This window comes from Oryza glaberrima, chromosome 11 (genome assembly GCF_000147395.1).
Source record: "Oryza glaberrima chromosome 11, OglaRS2, whole genome shotgun sequence".
Classification (NCBI taxonomy): Eukaryota; Viridiplantae; Streptophyta; class Magnoliopsida; order Poales; family Poaceae; genus Oryza; species Oryza glaberrima.
In genome coordinates, this window is record NC_068336.1 from 10,256,784 (window position 1) to 10,275,573 (window position 18,790).

The 18,790-nt window shown below is 38.3% G+C and overlaps 2 protein-coding genes across 2 annotated transcripts; one reads left to right on the forward strand and one right to left on the reverse strand.

Annotated features, from left to right (window-relative positions):
• Positions 1 to 2,904: 2,904 nt before the first annotated feature.
• Positions 2,905 to 5,284, forward strand: LOC127754919 (protein FLOWERING LOCUS T-like). Its single transcript, XM_052280525.1, has 4 exons — positions 2,905 to 3,222; positions 3,888 to 3,949; positions 4,153 to 4,193; positions 4,679 to 5,284. Exons 1-4 carry the CDS (start codon positions 3,031 to 3,033, stop codon positions 4,906 to 4,908), a joined length of 525 nt encoding a protein of 174 aa, XP_052136485.1. The 5' UTR covers positions 2,905 to 3,030; the 3' UTR covers positions 4,909 to 5,284.
• A 3,328-nt stretch (positions 5,285 to 8,612) lies between these two features.
• Positions 8,613 to 17,627, reverse strand: LOC127754835 (plant UBX domain-containing protein 11). Its single transcript, XM_052280431.1, has 10 exons — positions 17,437 to 17,627; positions 15,888 to 15,987; positions 15,004 to 15,056; positions 14,606 to 14,687; positions 13,916 to 13,981; positions 13,740 to 13,807; positions 11,583 to 11,795; positions 10,990 to 11,500; positions 9,216 to 9,488; positions 8,613 to 9,086 (listed from the first exon to the last, which is right to left on the reverse strand). The coding sequence occupies exons 2-10, from the start codon at positions 15,985 to 15,987 to the stop codon at positions 8,845 to 8,847; spliced, it is 1,608 nt and encodes a 535-aa protein (XP_052136391.1). The 5' UTR covers positions 17,437 to 17,627; the 3' UTR covers positions 8,613 to 8,844.
• Between the last annotated feature and the right edge of the window lie 1,163 nt (positions 17,628 to 18,790).

Genomic DNA, 18,790 nt, shown 5'->3' on the forward strand with positions numbered 1-18,790 from the left:
GCACAATAATGCAGAATCTGGGAGGGTATTAGTAGCTTGCTTGCCTAGTTAATCCATTGCTCAAAGTTGGCCAACATTTTTCATAGAATACCGACAGATCATTATTCTTGATCCTATATTAATTAACTAATATTGACACATGGATAACTGTTGGGCGTTACACGTAGCAAGATGCCATCTTGTTAGGCCTAGGGTACAAAGCAACCGCAAGGTAGTGCAGTCGATTAAGGTAAACTTGAATGACTTGGCAAAGAATGATAGGTCAGATCAAATCATCAAATGATTGCATTTCTAGTTATAGGAAACTTATACCATGATGGTTACCTTATCTTCAGATGGTGTTCAACCTAGCCGCGTAAGTTAACTCTAGAAGAACATATATATAGCTGTTTAATAATAAAGTAGCTAGTACATCAGCTAGTAGTATTAATTTGTGTTGTACCATTATTTGCATTATTCTCCACAAATTAAGATACAAGAAATCCTAGCTAAATTGGGATGAATCTGATGGGTGTTTAGTGTGCTACTTTGCATTGACAGTCCAGAATTCAACTATCACGCACAACTATTCCGTTATCGTTTTAGACATGCTCCCAAGACTAATTTAAAAACTTTGAACATTACTATTTTATAAAATATTTAGATTTTGGATGTATGAAAAATCTTGTGTATGTGTCTGTAGATTATTTTACTATGTTTAGTTCCTGAAATTGGGAAGAAGTTTGAGAAAAGTTAGTAGTTTGGAAAAAAAAGTTGGGAGTTTATGTGTGTAGGAAAGTTTTGAATGTGATGTGATGTGATCAATGGAAAGTTGGGAGTTGGAGGGAAGTTTGGTGTGAACTAAACAGGGCCTTTATTAGTTTTACAAATTGTTAAAATTGTAATTTTAGAACCGTGTGAATAATGTCTAATTATAACACATACTTTTTTTTTTACCAGAGGAATACTTGGGACAGATTCACTCCAAGTGGTAGTTTCATTCTCATTAAACAGGGTGCCATGTCAGTATTTTTAATGATGTGACAAGGAATTAATGAAGGAATTAATGAGTTTTATCTTCATGAAACTATATTTATATTGTTTACAATACAATTTGTCTCTTGCATGTATTGTGTATTGCTTATGAAACAACAAAATGAAACAATGTATTGTATGAGCTATTTTAATTATCAATTACATATCTTGTTACCTATATGGCACCCTTGAAAACGTAAAAATAACACCTCCCACTAGAAATGGCCTAATTAAAACATTGCCAATCTGTGATCGGATGGAGTACACTTTCTTCTACAATCTCATTTGCCAAGATGCACATTATATTTTGTCCTAAATCTCTACAAGATGCAAATTAGTATAAGAGAATGGTGTGGGCTGGCCAACCATCTTTACCAAATAGCTCGTTCATATCATTGGTCATCAAGGAACAATATTTCACAAGAAAAGGTGTCTTGTGTGGGATTATATATATCCTGACTTTGTTCCAAGCTGCAACATGTCATTTTGCACATGTCTTAACTCAATTTACTTTGAATACTTTGAACATCATGTTGTTAAATGTTTATATTATATGAATGTATGATGAAGGCGTGACGATCGATATTTACCTAAAAATATTGTCATAATTAAAATTGTGATTTTATCAGGTTTTCTTGATAAATTGTGATAAAAATGAGTGGCCAAAGTTGTATTTTTTTTTTTGAAATTATGTTGGTAATAAAAAAAGACATGTTTTCATGATTAGAGGCAGGGAGCAAAAAAATAAACTAATGTAACACGAAGAAAAATAAAACTCTCAATCTATACATGAACATGCCTATATTTCTGAGATAGCGAAAGGCCTAGGGGTCTTCTGATTAGCACCACAAGGTGCGCTAGCCGACCGGAGTTCAAGCCCCATTGATCTCTTAATTAATAAATATTTATATGAGAACCCTTCCTCTTATATCCAGCTTTTTTTTGTGTGTGTTTCTGAGACAGAATAATAAACCTTGAAAATTTATATACCATATAAATCTTCTCAAGAGCTGTTCTTGCATTGTTCCATGGCTGAATTTCATTGACATGCATGCTATGCACTGCACCATACATTCTGCTGTTATATACCAAAGCTTTCTGCACATCATATCCACTTTTACATGCATGGAGTGCTGATCGAATCCAATGCTGTAACCCAGTTGAGTGAGAAAAGTGCCAAGGAAAAAGAGAATGTCATGTTGTAAATTGTAGTCACGTCGTCTGTGATGTCAGACCGAATTGAATTAGGGCTTAAACTAAGATCGCCAAAAGGAAAGCCAAAGGGTACTAATCTCTCCAACTGTGGCTTAGCTTAGCTTAGCTTACTTGTCCCATGAGGCAACGACTCTTCTCTGCCTTTAGTTCATCATCATATCACTAGCTCTGCATGCTGGCCTAGCTGATGCAGAGAGATCATGCATCAGTTAGAGCTCTCACTAATTAGCTGCTGATATGATATGTAGCTAGCTAGTAGCGCATGCACCGTCGTGCCTGATGGGACCTAGGTCAAAAGTGACCAAACTTTTTCACCTTATTATACTTGAAGTGCATCAAATGGGTCCAGATTTAGCGAATAAGTGACACGGCGTCGTCAAGATTTGATTCACCAATGGATCGGAAGAGAGAGCATACAAATGGGTCTATTGTGCATGCCTGGACGCACTAACCCTAAAGGATGGAGAAGGGAGAGCTTCATAACCTCTTGCCAGAACCACCCAAATCCATTCTTATTTGCCCTAAAAGCAGATTCCGAGAGCCCTGGAAAAATACAGTGCAAAACTTAATTTAGCTTTTCATCAGGATGTCTCAGCTATTGATCATTTGGTAGTAGTATATATCATCCATCTCCTCTATAAATAGGCACCCCCATTCACTCCATCATCTCATCAAAGCCCTCACAGTAAGCAACATTTGAGAGCTCTCATCCTAGCTAAGCTATCTCATCTCACAGCAAGCTCTAGCTACTGATCTCCAGCTGATCCTCAGTTTCTCCCCCAATCATATTCTGTGATCAACATGTCTAGGGACCCATTGGTTGTTGGTCATGTCGTCGGCGATATCGTGGACCCGTTCGTCACCACCGCTTCGCTTAGGGTCTTCTACAACAGCAAGGAGATGACAAATGGGTCTGAGCTCAAGCCATCTCAGGTGTTGAACCAGCCAAGGATTTATATCGAAGGTCGCGACATGAGGACGTTCTACACGCTTGTAAGTGTGATACATAGTTCGGTTGAAGTTGTTGCTACAATAGGTTCATCTTTCTTGAAATCATTGGCCTTCTATGGTTTATTAGGCTTTGTCTCTTTTTTTCTTTATAAAACTTGAATTTTGAGTAGTCCTAATTAATGGATATAATTGGCATCTCTCTAGCTTGACTATTTACTGGAACCAACCCAGCATATCGCCTAAATAAAGTGTCCACTATATTCCCTGATATTATAAGATGGAAATAAAAGCATATGTCATTCAGTTGACGTCTTTAGTTCATGTGCATGTTTTGTTAATATGTCCTTTAGTAGACAATACTAACTAATCCGTCCTCTTAGTATTGGTAAATTGCAATGTTTTAGATCACATCCACTGACTACACACACACACACACACACACACTACCCTTTGCCCAATCACCAAAATTATTTCTGGTACTAATTCAACTCCTATGTATCAATTTCCTTGTGATATTTACTTGTTTTTTTGTATATGCATGCTCCCATATAAGAATTATTGTATATGCTCAACAATGATCAAAACATATTTATGCACACAACATGAGCTTGTCATAGACTTTATGAGTGCTCATTCTATGAGAATATCTAGAGTGTTTGAGAGATTCATCTCACATGTGTCTACACATCTATATATCTTGTTGCTAGGTAATGGTGGACCCTGATGCACCAAGCCCCAGCAACCCTACTAAAAGAGAGTACCTTCATTGGTAAGCTCCATGTAGCTTTTATGTGCATGCGTTTGAGTGGCAATCCACAGGCCCTTTATTTCCCCCCTTCACTTTATTTACATGCATGCATGCATGCGGTGTGCTGCTCCTGTTGTTGATAGATGCATGCATGAGTATAATATTTATATCATCTTGACATAGTACTGATTTGTTAGTTCTCAATATCTGATGCAAAAATATAGGATGGTGACAGACATTCCAGAGACCACTGATGCCAGATTTGGTAAGTGATTTGACTCTTGTTAATGCCATTTTATCTGCATGTCATGTGACTTCTCTGTCCTATGTTCAAGTTGTTCAAGCTACCTAATCAAATATTTTGGTTTTCGGCGCCGACAAAAGCTAAAGTGTCTCTAAGGGTTTCTTTTTGCCACACAAATAAATTAATAGGTGTACAGTTAAACAGTGGCATGAAAAGAGAACATGATTCCTATCTTCGATTATATTGTGCTTCATAGAAACTAATTAAACATGGTATATATCATGTGCTGCACACATTTGATCCATGTTTGGAAAGATGAAAAATAATATATTACTTCCACAAATATATTAGATTGAGTTATCTGCTTTGTAACATTAACTTAAATTTTTCATTCATCTAAGTTATAACATAACCTAAATTTTTCATTCATCTAAGTTTATAACATCTTTTAGCATAAAATCTTCACCACTACAGAAATTAAATGTTGATATTGTATGTGTCATCAGGTAATGAGATTGTCCCCTATGAGAGCCCACGCCCAACTGCAGGCATCCACCGCTTCGTGTTCATCCTATTCAGGCAGTCAGTCAGGCAGACCACCTATGCACCAGGGTGGCGCCAAAACTTCAATACAAGGGACTTTGCTGAGCTCTACAACCTCGGTTCGCCGGTCGCCGCGCTCTTCTTCAACTGCCAGAGGGAGAACGGCTGTGGAGGAAGAAGGTGTGTTAGATGATATATGTATAAATTGTTGGGTGCTAACTGAGAAAGTCCCCTTCTATATACATAATATGGTGATCAATTCTGCATGCACTAGCTTACCTCTTTGGAAGGCACACAGAAGCTAGCTAGCATATAAAATAGCAATTGGGGGAGATAAGTATCAATTCCTAAAGGGGCATATATATGTGTGTGAGAGTGCGTGTTTGTGTTTGTCTCTTTGTGTAAGTGCCTAATGTGTAGGCATTGCATGCTTGCACAATGGTATAAGAACTATATATAAATATATAGTTCACTGAAGAATGTAGCTCTTGTAATGTTGTTGTTTGTCCTAGCTCTCCTTCCCAGAAAGCTTGAGCTGCGCATTGTTCCAATTGACTACATGGTTTGAAGAAAAAGGGGAAAATTGCTTATGTTTGTTTCTAAGCTGTGATGTTTTAAGATACCCAGATGGATAGATTATTAATGTCTTTTCCCTTACTAGTTTTACAAAATGTCCCTTGTTTGTCACCTAACCAGCTGTCAAACCAATGTGTCAATCTAGCTAGCTAGTTTCAGGTTAACTAAAAAGCCTATTTTTATTATGTCCCTAAAGAATAACTATATATAGCAAAAGTTCACAGCATGTGTACATGCATATATGCTGAGAGAATCTTAAAGAGACATATATTAATTCATTGTTCAGTTTTTCACTTTTCCTTGAACAATATAATGTGTACAATTAATGCATGTGAATGTAAGTAGTAAGCTGCAATAATATGCCTAGAATTCTTCAGATTGATTTGTGCAATTATATATCCAATTGAAGATTCCTTAAATTTTGTATAAGCACTTGCTTGGACGAAGGTTTTTTTATAGATCACCCACAACTATTACTGCCCTAGCTATATATAAGTTCATGTGACAAATGGACTGTCGCTGAACAAAATATAGAACCAGTGGACCTAGTTTAGTAATTATGGCACTGCAGCAAAATATACAGAAAAGAGGAGGCGGAGAAGTTCAAACCACTTACGACTTCTAATAATTAACAATTTTGGAAAGTTCGAGGGAAAGAGTTAGAGCGGATTCGCTTGTAAATAGGCCCAGACCAGCACCTCTTTTGTTCTACATGGCATCTTGATTCTTCACTACACCCAATCTGTATTAACACATTCACGTAAGTTTCGGATGAAAGTTTATTCGGTCTATCTAAAAATATGGCGATGTATTTTTTAAAAAAATATCAAATGTAATTATAATATAGACCTAGTACAATTATATATGTAATTTAGAGACTTACAACATAAATATACGCGGACTATTTTTTCATGAAAAACATGCGACACATTTATAGCTAATCCGAAGGTTGTTACCACCATAGACTTTAAAACCAGATAGAATGCAACCATCCTGAACTTTTCAACATATAATCACTAATTAAAGTGGTTTTGGATTATGACGTTTTATATTTGGAAGCTTATATGAGCGTTTTCATAACTAATTAAGATAACAAATTTATCAGTTAGAGTGAGAGAGAGAGAAGAAAAGTAGCAGAGTTCAGTGAAATTTTGACATATATCACTAGTATACATAAACAATTTTGTCAGACAGCCAAAATAGATTTTCGAGTGCGGGCCAAAATAGGTCCGTCTACACCTAGGGGTCTACAAAAATCATCATTTTTCTGTACGGGTGGTGCACCCGCATGGAAAAAAACACAAAGAAAATTAAAAAAAAATCCAAACCCTAGCCCTGAAACCCACCACACCCTGCTCGGCGCCGTCACTCAAAACCCTAGTCCGCTGCCTCCACCCGGATCATCGTCGTTGTCAAGGTCATAGCCGTCAAGGGTCGTAGTCATCGTTGGGGAGGGCCACCGGAGCCCATGCCCGAGCCCTCCACCTCCTGAGTGCTCGCGTGAGCGCTTTGCCGGCGCTGGATCCGTGTGGGGCCACTTCTCCGCTAGCCTCCCGCTCGAGCCTGCCGCCTAATTCGCGCGGGGAGGGCGGAGGGGGCCGCCGCGCGCCATCACCCCCGCCCACCACCACCGGTGCCTATCGTCTGGGGGAGGAGAGGGGAGAGAAGGTGGGGAGAGGAGGAGGAGGAGGAGGAGGAGGAGGAGGCAGGGAGAGGAGCGGAGGAGAGAGAGAGAATGGAGGAGTAAGTGTTGGAATAGGGGGTGGGGAGATTTTCACATGCGGATCACTTAAGAGGCCCGCATATGAAAATATGCTTATTTCGCATGTTTAGAGGCCCATATGCAAAAATAATTTTTTTGTATGCAGACCTCTTAAGGAGCTGTGTGTGAAAATATGGTCGATTATGGCCAGCCTGTAGTTTATTACGGTGCTTGTCCATAAAAGTCATTTGTGTAGTAGTGTAAGTCAATATGCATGGCACAATGCCAAAAATTATATGTAAATTAGGTAAAATTCACTTTGTGGGTTACATAAACGGAATCGTAAAGTTTGCATTTTGGGTTACTAAAAAAACTCGGCCTTTTGTGCTCCTGCAGCGTCAGCTCCAGTATCCTTGTCTCCACACCTCACTTAATAGTGATGATGTTTCATCTGTATTGTTAATTTTGTTTGTGTTTTGCATTTAATATTTGTTTTCTTTTTCTTTTTTATCTTCTTTTTTTGAAAAAATGATTTTGGAGGAGTGTCATAATCGAACTTTCTATGCGTCCTAGCTCCAGTTAGTTCTGAAGATTTGCAACAGCTAGCAAATCGTAACGAGGCAGCTCTCAAAAAAGAAAATCGTAACGAGGCCCATCACATCAAAGGGTTGGTTTGGGCTTTTTCTCTTTGCTTCTTACGCCGCCGTATATTACCCCTTCTTCCCGCCACGGCGGCGGGCGCCACCCCTTCAAGGCTTCAACCACGCAGACATAACCTAACCTACCTGACCACTTTGAAAAGTGTTTTGGTTTTAAAACAAATACTCCATCCATCCGTTCCATCATAAATGCAGACATAAGTTTCCGTCCGTAACGTTTGACCATCCGTCTTATTTAAAAAATTTATAAAAAAAATTTAAAAGTTACAATAAAAATACTAATTATAAAAATATTTTAAATAAGATGGATAGTTAAAGTTGGACACTGAAACCCATAACTATGCTTATTATGGGACAGAGGGATTATATAAAAAGCATACATACACGCACGCCATAAACACAACCGTTAGACGTTAGTATACCCCCTAACACACGCTTTAAGAGCACCCGCAATGGTAAAGTAAGGTGTTCTCTATAAAACATGTACATCTCAGCAATAAACTAGATTAATAGTAAACCACCTATATATCTACATAAGTATCTATAGCTCTCTAAACCATTGCCTCGTTTTTCTCTATAGACTATCTCCAGGTTAATACATAGCTTTGTTCTCTCTCTCCATTTAATCTCTTCCAAATAGGAAAATATACTGATATAGATCTCTTGTAAAGAGCCTATAAATAACCATTGCGGATGCTCTAAGATATAAAAAACATTGGTGTGCTTCCCAAATCACAAGGCCACTGCTACGGATATTATTTCTTCCCCTTTTCCTAGTTCCAAGCCAGAGTTACCATTTACATTATGACTGGGTAGAGAACATTAATACAATGTCAATATCACGTATTTTTTTCGATGGCGGATTATACTTTCAACAGGTTATTAATTACCATTGCACTCACTACTGGCATACGAGTATAGTACATTATAAACTTTTGACCAGAAAAAACACAGACAAAATGCAAACGAAAATATCTCTCCATACTACCCAAACTGACGAAGAATCGGCTCCCGGAAACGAACCATCACAGCCAATCATCAGATGTATTATCATTTTACACTAGAAGTCTATGTTGTGGTACTGGTACCACTGAATTTAACATCTCAAATTTGTTTGTATTTATTTACCTAGATCGTGTTATTTGTCCAAGTATATATTTAACTCTGCCATGATATTGCCGGTGCTCAGCTCTCATTTCTTATCTTCGCCTCCGAACTCTGTAGAATTCCCGTTCCAGTAAACATTCCTATCATCAGATGGGCCTTGGTCATCACTTCTCAAACTGTGAACGTTGCCACCGAATTGTCTCGGCCGCCTCCTCAAGGTGCTCCCGGAGCTAGTATCCCTAGCAGCCTGTTGGCTCGCACTATCAGGAATGCGGCTTTCCGAAGCAGTGTCCTCTCCAGGACGATTCCAGGGTCCAGTGCTCGGTCCTGTTTCATGGAAATATAGACATTTCTGAACTAGCAACCATGAATAGCAAGGCTGAAAAAGGTGAAACTCCACGGAATCGTTAACACCTCATCTTTAGAAATTCGAGACTAAAGAGTAAGAAAACATACTGTACTGTGGCGACCCCTGATTTGCCAACTGATCAGGGTTTGATGGAGCAGCATTTGCTCTCAAGTAGGACAGTGGATTCACAAACGATAGGGCAGTTCTCAGATAACCGAAATATCCCGAACCACCTGAGCTGTCTGCATCCATATTGTTATCCCCTTCATGGGGTGATGATGATGATTGGCGCTTTGCTGCTCGAATGGTTTTATGATGTGGAACAATAGTGAGAGCCTGCCGGGTTTCAATACCCAGTTCATGCAACGTGGCTTCCATGTCTGAATAAAATTTTGATAATCAGTCCAAACATAGAGAGCAGTCAATGAAGTAACACAAAATGAATGAAATGCTCCAATCAGAAACCGAAAAGGTTAACACTCAACATGCTTATAGAATTGCCATATTTGACAAATGATATCATTGGAGCAAATTACATGCATAAATGAAGGTTACTTGATAAGCTTGTTCTAAAGATGCTCTAAACATGTGCTACAAACTTTATTTTTACATATATTACATATCTGGATGTTTATTATCCATTGAAAAATGCTTTCAGATCTGCACAAAGTAAATAAAATTATTAGAGACAAGATGGGATGTTGGTTAATTTTGAAAGGTCACATCAATCTCCACACATTGGATTGGATAGATAGGATAGTGCATCATTTAGCCTATTTGGTGGACGTCCAGGTAATTTGTTTACGGCTTATTGAGCATGGTATGTGTTTGAAGCCCAGAACACTTGAGCACCATAGGAAATGTATTTCAGCTGTAAAGGTCTAAAGGATATGAGCGGGTTTTTCATATAAGATATTTCAAAATCATTATAGTATATTATTAGCAGATGACAAGAAAAATCAGAGTTAATTTGTTCAATTGTATCACAAAGGAATGTTACTCAAACAATGACATTGCAAACGTGAAAATTGAGTCAATGTGTTACTAAACTACTTCAAAAGTTTCTTACAAGCTGCAGTTATTCTTAATTCCTATCAGTTCATCAAATAACCTTTGGAAATTCGGATGCAGCATTTTGGGGTAAGAAAGAATAGGTACATATATGTGTAAGAACATGAAGGCAGGCGGTAGTGGCTAAAAACAAACATAGAGGAAGCTTAACATTTCTGATTGATAATCCGTGAACTAAATGAAGCAAGAATACGATAACAAACTAAACAAGCGGAATGAAGCATGTGCAAACTTCATAGTACTGCATAAAAACATCTGGTGTAATGATTCTAGAAAGGTTACTGTCCCATGTCTATATGAAATGCATGTTATGGGGGTAGTACCACCACTCCATCTTTGAGTTACAAATTATAACTTAGTCATGTAATCAAATCATCCAACAAAACCAAAGATCATCTATGAACTAAAATTCCAGCTGATTAAGAAAATAAATACCGCATTTTTCATCCTTCACATTTCTTTTTCGGTCAGTCTACTCTCTACTAATGTCTGATGTCCTAAGCCAATTTCATTTTATTGTCCTGCTGGAGCAGGAAGGATACTTTGTAATTACTAAAACATCGAAGAATAGAATATCATTTGACCAAAATGATATTATGAGAATAGAATAGCACCAATGCAAAAACATGGCAGCTAAAAGTATTTCATTGAAGTAAAGAATGGCATAGGATTAATCTCTTGTCAAGTTCCAGGAGTAAAAGACATTATTTTATCCATCCATGCCTTGGCTGCAATGTCCACCCAGCCAACAAGCTTTGAGTGAATAGAGAATAAAATGATAATCTTACTGTGAAGGAAAAGACCCAGTACCTTGTTCAGTGAAAACTTTTCTTGGATAAAGCATAGCAAGATCGTAGGATCCAGCCCCATTAGCACGGTTTTCATCCACAAAATTCTTCACCTTCCTTAAGTTATCATCTTTTGTCAGTTTAATCTGCAGACTAGGTCCATCAGGAATGCGAACGACCAGCTGAATATCATTTGACCTCACAGGGGCAGGTTCAATAGGGGTGCTAGTGGTTGTTGCCTTGTCTTGATCCACAGCTACCTTTGACGATTTACCTCTACTAGCTACTCTGGTAGGAACTGACTCTGAGGAAACTTTGGTGAAACCATCATCCACTTTATTTTTCTGTTTTAGTGATGCTGTATTGCCTGATTGAACTGGATTTGCACAACCTTCTATATTTGAGCTCCTTGGATGATCAGGCAAAGAACCTTTAACTTGCGCACTATCTGAATCTGGCCTTTCTTGAACAGTTCTATTACCTGGACTTGAATCCAAATTTGAGGATTCTTTTTCACTTATGCTGGGAGTTTCCTGTTGCACAAAGAAGTGATAAGATGCACAAGGCAATCCTCAAATGAGAAGATAATATTCTATGAAATGGGAGAAAACATACATCACGGCTTGTGCTTCTAGGTGGCTGTGCCACCGAATCAGTAGGATTAGCAAACCCACTGGCTCCAGAAGTTCCTGTAGATTGATTTGATGAAGTAGAGGGATTCTCTGCAGCAGATGAGCCTCCTTGAGTAGGTAGAGTGGTCGGGGTGGTATTCACAGGTTCAGTCATTCTTGAAGCAAGTGATGCAGTCAGAAAGGCTGCTGCTGTACCCTGCAATATTTGACAACAGGTCATATTTATTGGAGCTAAACCACTAGTGGAAGTACATAAAACATACAACCAAGTAACTAACTCATAATTACTTAAAAAGCAAACAACCACTCTTTTTTTTCTTTTCTTTAACTTATGATATTTACCAGTAAATTCGATACATTCAGAAATGGCAGGCTGTAAGAACATGATTTCATGCTTCGTTGAGGTGGTTTTTAAACAGGATTCTTACAAGTTAAACACATGTGATCAGTGCCGGGGAAGCCAGAAAAGGTTTGCCAGCTAGTCAAGAATCTAGCTGCAACACAATTTGGAACTACTCTCTCTGTCCTAGAATGTAGCTACTTTTAGCATTCAAAATTTATCCCAAAATATAACTATATTTTCTAGAGTACTACTTCCCCCACCAACCACTACTCATTTAATCTTCACCCTCCCACTCTTCAACCACCCCTTGTTTAATGAGAGGCATCATAGTCTTTTCCCTTCATCCTTAATCTCTCTCGAGAAATGCTAGAAATACTTATATTTTGGGATGGAGGGAGTAGGTGGCAAGTTAGTCAGACAGGCCAACTCGGCAATTCCTCAGCCACAGTGACGAAGTCAGCTTAGAGCAGGTACAATAGCACGCTATAAGCCAGCTGCAAACATATTTTAAGGATATAAATGAGGAGAGAGAAGAGTAGCGGACTACAGATTTGTAGCCAGCTGTAGCACGGACTCCAAGACACGTGTGTATGACAGGTGGGACCAGGTATTAATAGTGTAGTATGTAACTATTGTATGAATGAGTTATTAGATTGGCTATAGATAAATTGGAGCTATTAGTTGGCTATACTATTAAACTTGCTCTTATGCAGTGACTAATCAGTGGCTTGGGCTTGAAGGAAGGTATAAACAGCCTGGATACAACAGAAAAAACACCAATTTCGTGGCCAATGCCTGCAGCATATCATAGAGAGAACTCAACTCGTCACACACTGCTGCCCCCAGCTCACCAGTGGGCTACAGTGTCCAACTCATAGGCATGCCACCTCTTCATCTGCTGCTTCCAGATGTGAAAGGAAATGGAGCATTTGACATGGTAATTCACAAGTCTCACTAGACCTTTATTTGCATAGAGCATATGTTTCTATTATCTAACAAATTTTACTTTGCAATTTGAATATACATAAAAGAAAAGAAAGTCTACGGATGTGTCACCTCAACCACTTAATGATAACATTTTTTTTTTCAATAAAGCCTTATGGAGAGAGTATAAAATAACTTCAAAAACATATGTGGGGCATTTGGACATAAAATAGAAAAACAGATAGTGGTTAATAAAAAAAGAGTAAATTTCATAAAACTACATATACTTTGCACGATCTATCACAAAACTACATATTTAAGAACTTGTTTCACAAAACTACAGATTTAGTGTCTTCGTTTATCACAAAACTATAGGTACTTTGCATTATATATCACAAAACTACAGGTTTAATATCTTCATTCATTACAAAACTACACAGGTTTAGTGTTTTCATTATCACAAAACTACAGGTTTTAGCATTCGGAGACACTATACCTGTAGTTTTGTGATAAATGAAGATATGAAATGTGTAGTTCTGTGATAAATGAATACGCTAATCTATCTATAGTTTTGTGAAACAAGTTCTTAAATATGTAGTTTTGTGATCGATTATACAAAGTACATGTAGTTTTGTGATAAACGGAGACACTAAATCTGTAGTTTTGTGAAACAAGCTCTTCAATATGTAGTTTTGTGATAAATTGTGCAAGATACCTGTAGTTTTGTGAAATTTACTAAAAAAATTACTCAAACATCATGTATTAAAATCCATTGTGAAGTGAACTAGCCAAGTGGTATTCAAAAGTAGCAGTTGAAAACAAATAAATAAATTATCACAATTGAATGTCAATTTTTTTTCTGGAATGGAGTACCTGCAGGTGAAGGGTAGCCCAAGCTTTCTCAATATTTTCTTTCAGATCTTTCGAGCTGATGTATCCCTCTAAGAAAAGCAAAAAAAAAAATAAATAGCACTGTTGCAATAGCTTGACCTTATGAAAGAAAGGTTCTACTGCTAAACTTTAAAACTACTTTTCTGAAGTATTCATACCATGACACCATAGCATAACACCATTCTGTCCAATGACAGATATACTTGGGATAGCCTTCTGTGGATCTAATCAAAAAGTATGTTAAGGATAAAACTGCACGCACAAATAAGACTCGTGATTATAGATAATAAAACATTTCCTGTGCAAGATAACAGAACTAACTCCTGATTAACCATTTTAAGTACCAAATGTAAAATATGGAAATGAGATAAAGTTATAACATATACTTACAGATAACCTCCTGGATATAATTGAATGCTTATCATGTAGTTCTACCGTTATAACAATCATGATGCAGTTCTACTGTTGTATAAGAAAATATGATGAACCTATCTCATCACATTCAACCATCAGCAAATGATAATCAAATCAAAATGTTTCAACATTCTATTCATATCAGAGCACTAACAATCCATGATGTCAGTAAGATACCCTTGCAATTAAAGTTTTAAGTTAAACAAATGTATTTCACCACAACAAATTATGGCATGAAGTTCAAATGTGAACATCATCAAATAATTGTTTTTAAAATGGATGCAAGGACATCTGCCCATTCATTTTAAATCGGAATCAGGACAAGCACTAATACCCCTTGGCACTGAAGTGTAAAATCAAGAGTGAATTGTCTCTGGCCAATCCAAAGCAAACATAAAGTTACAGTAAAAAAAATGCATGTGTACAAAGGATACATATAGCTGAAAATTGGGATGCATCGATGTTGCCTTGTTTTAGATGCAGGAATACGCAACAGTTGCCTATCACTTCAGCCACCTGTGCACATACATAAAGACACAAGAGCAACTTGGTAACTTCAATATATAACAATCACAGAAAATAAGTCCATCTCTGGTCCCTCAAGTCCTGTTAGGAGTCTAATTTTTACCCTTAACCTCAGTGTTCGGTGCGTAATAAACCCCACCTCCCCCCCTCCCCCAACCCCCCAAAAAACCCCATAATTTGACACTTGAGGGATGTAATTAATCGATATTAAAGCTAAGACTGAAAAAAAATTGTAACGAAATTTGAAGGATCCAGAGTGGACTTTCACCAAAACAGAATTATCCAGGCAATTATGAAAGAAACCTACACTTTCATTAACAAGTGTCGACTGGTCCAAACTACTCGAAGTCTCATCTTCACCTGAAATGCAGCAATATATGATGTTCTGTCAATATCCTGGACTGATCAATGTACTGCATATTGTCAATTACAACATAAGAGGTATTGAACAATGTGCTATAATGCACATTTGTGTTGCATAAGGGGATAATGTACTGCATATTGCAGCATGCGCCAACAGAAAATTATTTTGGTAGAAAAGTAAGTAGTTTAGTTGAATTGCATACTGTCAATAGGTTTTACTTTCATTTGCCTCTAGATACAACGTTAGAAGCCCCTCCAGATAGGAGACATGCTCATGCTATCCTTTAAGAAAAAGGATTATATTTGTTTCTACAGAATGTGATTTACCTCCTGGTCAGGGGTTAATGGATTTCCCAAACTTCACTGATGTCTAAGATCAGAACTCACTAAACCAGACAAATTTCACATATTTGAAATTTGAATTTAAATTTCTGGTTTTTTTTTTTTTTGAAAAAGAGTGCATGCAAAGAATTTTTGTTATGTTGTTGCAAATTGGGCATGTACTAGATTCAGTGCAAATCAATTCCAAGTTAACAAGAGAAATTATTAGTGTTCCAGTAATTTCCCCATTGAATCAGAATAAACAAGTCTCGTGAGAAAATTAATATTTGGCTGATCTAGAGAATAACTGAACAGAAAAGTAATTAGCATGACTAATTTCAACCTGAGGTTATAATATCTGTCTGATTGTGCATCACTAATTTTGTTCCAAATAAAATAAAAGGTTTGCCTCCTATATTTGACTTTTGCAGCATAAATCATGGATATCATCAGACAATTAGTAAGGTAGATAGCATAACAACGAGCTGCTAGGATTAGCAAGCTGACCTGATATGTACACTACAAAGAGTTTGTTATCCCTTCTTGACTGAAGGATAGCATCTGGAATGGAGCCTTTGTACGTCAAGGAATCAAGTGCCCTCTCCATCTAAGTTAGACAAAGAAATGGTGCATCATTACATGGAAAATACAAAGAATCAAGTGTGAAAATACAACGTATCCATTATGCATTTCTTCCTTTCTTTTAGTATCTTCCTTATTAATCAAAATCATAATATGCATTGTGTTATTACAAGTTAAAGTCATGTATACCCAAGTAATGAAAGAAAATATGCTGACAGCAAACTTATACTAGCCTTCTAAAAGTAAGGTGTTCACTTTCTAATCACCACCAAGTGAAAGACACAATAAGATCTTTGATTTTAAGAACTGATTCATAGATTACATGAGTTTACACCCCAAAAAAACAGAATCATAAATGCATTCAATTACCCAAGCAATTCATCTAACAGTAGGCGTACTGTAATTTCAATTGAATGGCAAAAACAGTGAAAATGTATGGTTCAAAAAAAAAACTCTGAATCCTGTTGACCAAACACCACGCAGGCACATAATGATAACTTTCTTTTTTTTTTCTTTGGTTGTGGGGAGCACATACTGATAAGTAACGGATTGAAAATACTAATACCAATTTGACATGTTAGCCCGGCAAATCTGCATAGCTATCTACCGTAAGCATGTCCAAATACAAGGACCACAAAAAACATCACAAGTCCTTTTCATTACCTCTTAGACCGAATATGAAAGTAAATTTCACAAAACTACAAAAACTACAGATACTTCGGTTAAATTATCAGAAAACTACAGATTTAATACTAATTTTATCACAAAACTACAAATTTAAGGTAAAATATCGCAAAACTACAGATTCAGTAACAAAGTTATCACAAAATTACAGGTTTAATATCAATTTAATCACAAAACTTGGACATTTATAACTCAAGCATAACATTAGTGCAAAGGATTTAGACCCAAAATCTATAGTTTTGTGATAATTTTATCATTAAAAATGTAGTTTTGTTATACTTAGTCTTAAACCTGTAGTTTTGTGATAAATGTGTTGCTAAATATGTAGTTCTATGATATATATGACCTTAAATCTATAGTTTTGCGATAATTTGGTCAAAGTATCCGTAGTTTTATGAAATTTACTCAGATTTTCCAAGGAGATATAGCTGCAGGTCAAACAGCCTAGGAATTGACGGAAGTTCTAGACTACTCCATACCAGCAACAAACAAGCACACAGAATAGTTGCCATACCAGCAAAGAACCGCTTGGAACGACCACGAACAATCACAAACACAATCATAGGCTAGCTGAAATTCCATGGATCGATTGGCCTTGCCCACACAGGCACGGAACGGAGGGATTCACTAGCAGTAAACTACGTAGTTTCCTGAGACCAGCAAAGGCCAATCCATCGCCCAGCAAGATTCGTCCCACTCCCCGAGGAATCAAGATTTGAGGGGGAATGATTAGGGCTAGCTAGCTAACCAGTCAGTCAAATCAGTCAGACTGTCAAGAGTCAAGACTCACCTGGGGAAGGGCCGATCCGGGCCGAGGAGGGCGCTGGAGCGGACAAAGGAGGCGGCCGCGACGGCGAACCGGCGAGGAGAGGCGAGGCTTGTCGGTGACGGCGACGGCGACGCGGCGGAGGAGTGGTGGTGATGGGGGGGAGGAATCGATCGAGCGGAAGCGAAGCGGAGGATGATATGCGGAGGTGGAGACGGAGACCGAGCACGATTTGGTTCAGATGTGAGCCGGCTGCGGGCCGGGCCGGGCCGGGCCGGGCCGGGCCGGGTATAACTGCCACGACCCACGAGGCGTCGGTATGACTGAACTTTGTTTGCCGAGCAATTTTATACTATGTTTGGTCGAGCTGTAGTATTTGAAAAAGTAGATGTGGGTTATGGCTTTTCGAAAAGTAGCTGTGGAATATGGGCTGTGGTTTTTGGAAAAACTTGTTTGGTTCAACCGCTGGGGCTTTTGAAATAACTAGTCCTGCTTACAAGCGGGCCCCACATGTCATACATACATAGGATCTTCTTCTTTCTCTGGCATCATGGGGATGCCCGAGCTCGCTGGGCGGGGTGGGGCGGTGCGGTGCCGCGTCGGGCAGAGCGCCGACGACGGGCGGAGAAGAGGAGCGACGGCGGCGGCAACGGCGGAGAAGAGGAGCAGCGCGGCGGCGGCGGGGGTGAAGAGGAGCAGCGACGGATCGTGGGCGGAGAAGAGGGGCGGAGGGGCGAAGGGATGGCAGAGGGTGGTAGGGCGGCGGGCAGAGCATCCATCTCCTCGCCTACCTCGCCGGACTCCTCGCCTCCTCCCGTCTCGCCCCGATCGCTGCCGGGGGAAAGGAGCGCATGGCTCGAGTTACCATATTTTACACATAAAATTTTGATTTCTCAAAATACTTTCTAGTACATTTTACACTAGAAAGTACCTCGAGGTACCAAATATTGGATGGTAAAATTACACTTGTTTGCCTTCTCGACCCATTGGGTTTGCCGATTATCTCATCTATTTCTTGTGTTATTGGCTACTGCAAAATTTAATCTAGAGGTAAAATAATTTCACTTTTTTTTATTTTGATTACCACAAATGTTTTAAGAATATTTTTTCCGAGCTTTTAAGAACATTTTTCAAAACATTTTCTTTAGAAATACAATATAAATGCTGGCGTGCATACACTCATACTCGATTCCTATGACCACCGCGAAGGACTGGGTTGATATTTACGAAATTACCACGGACGCCGACAGCAATCTTTTTCGATCTTTTAAGAACAATTTTGTTAAGTAAAACATATTGTTACATACACGGTATAAGTGTTGGCGCACGTATATGTAAACTCTATCCCTATGAGCACCTCCACAGTCATCTCTCTGTC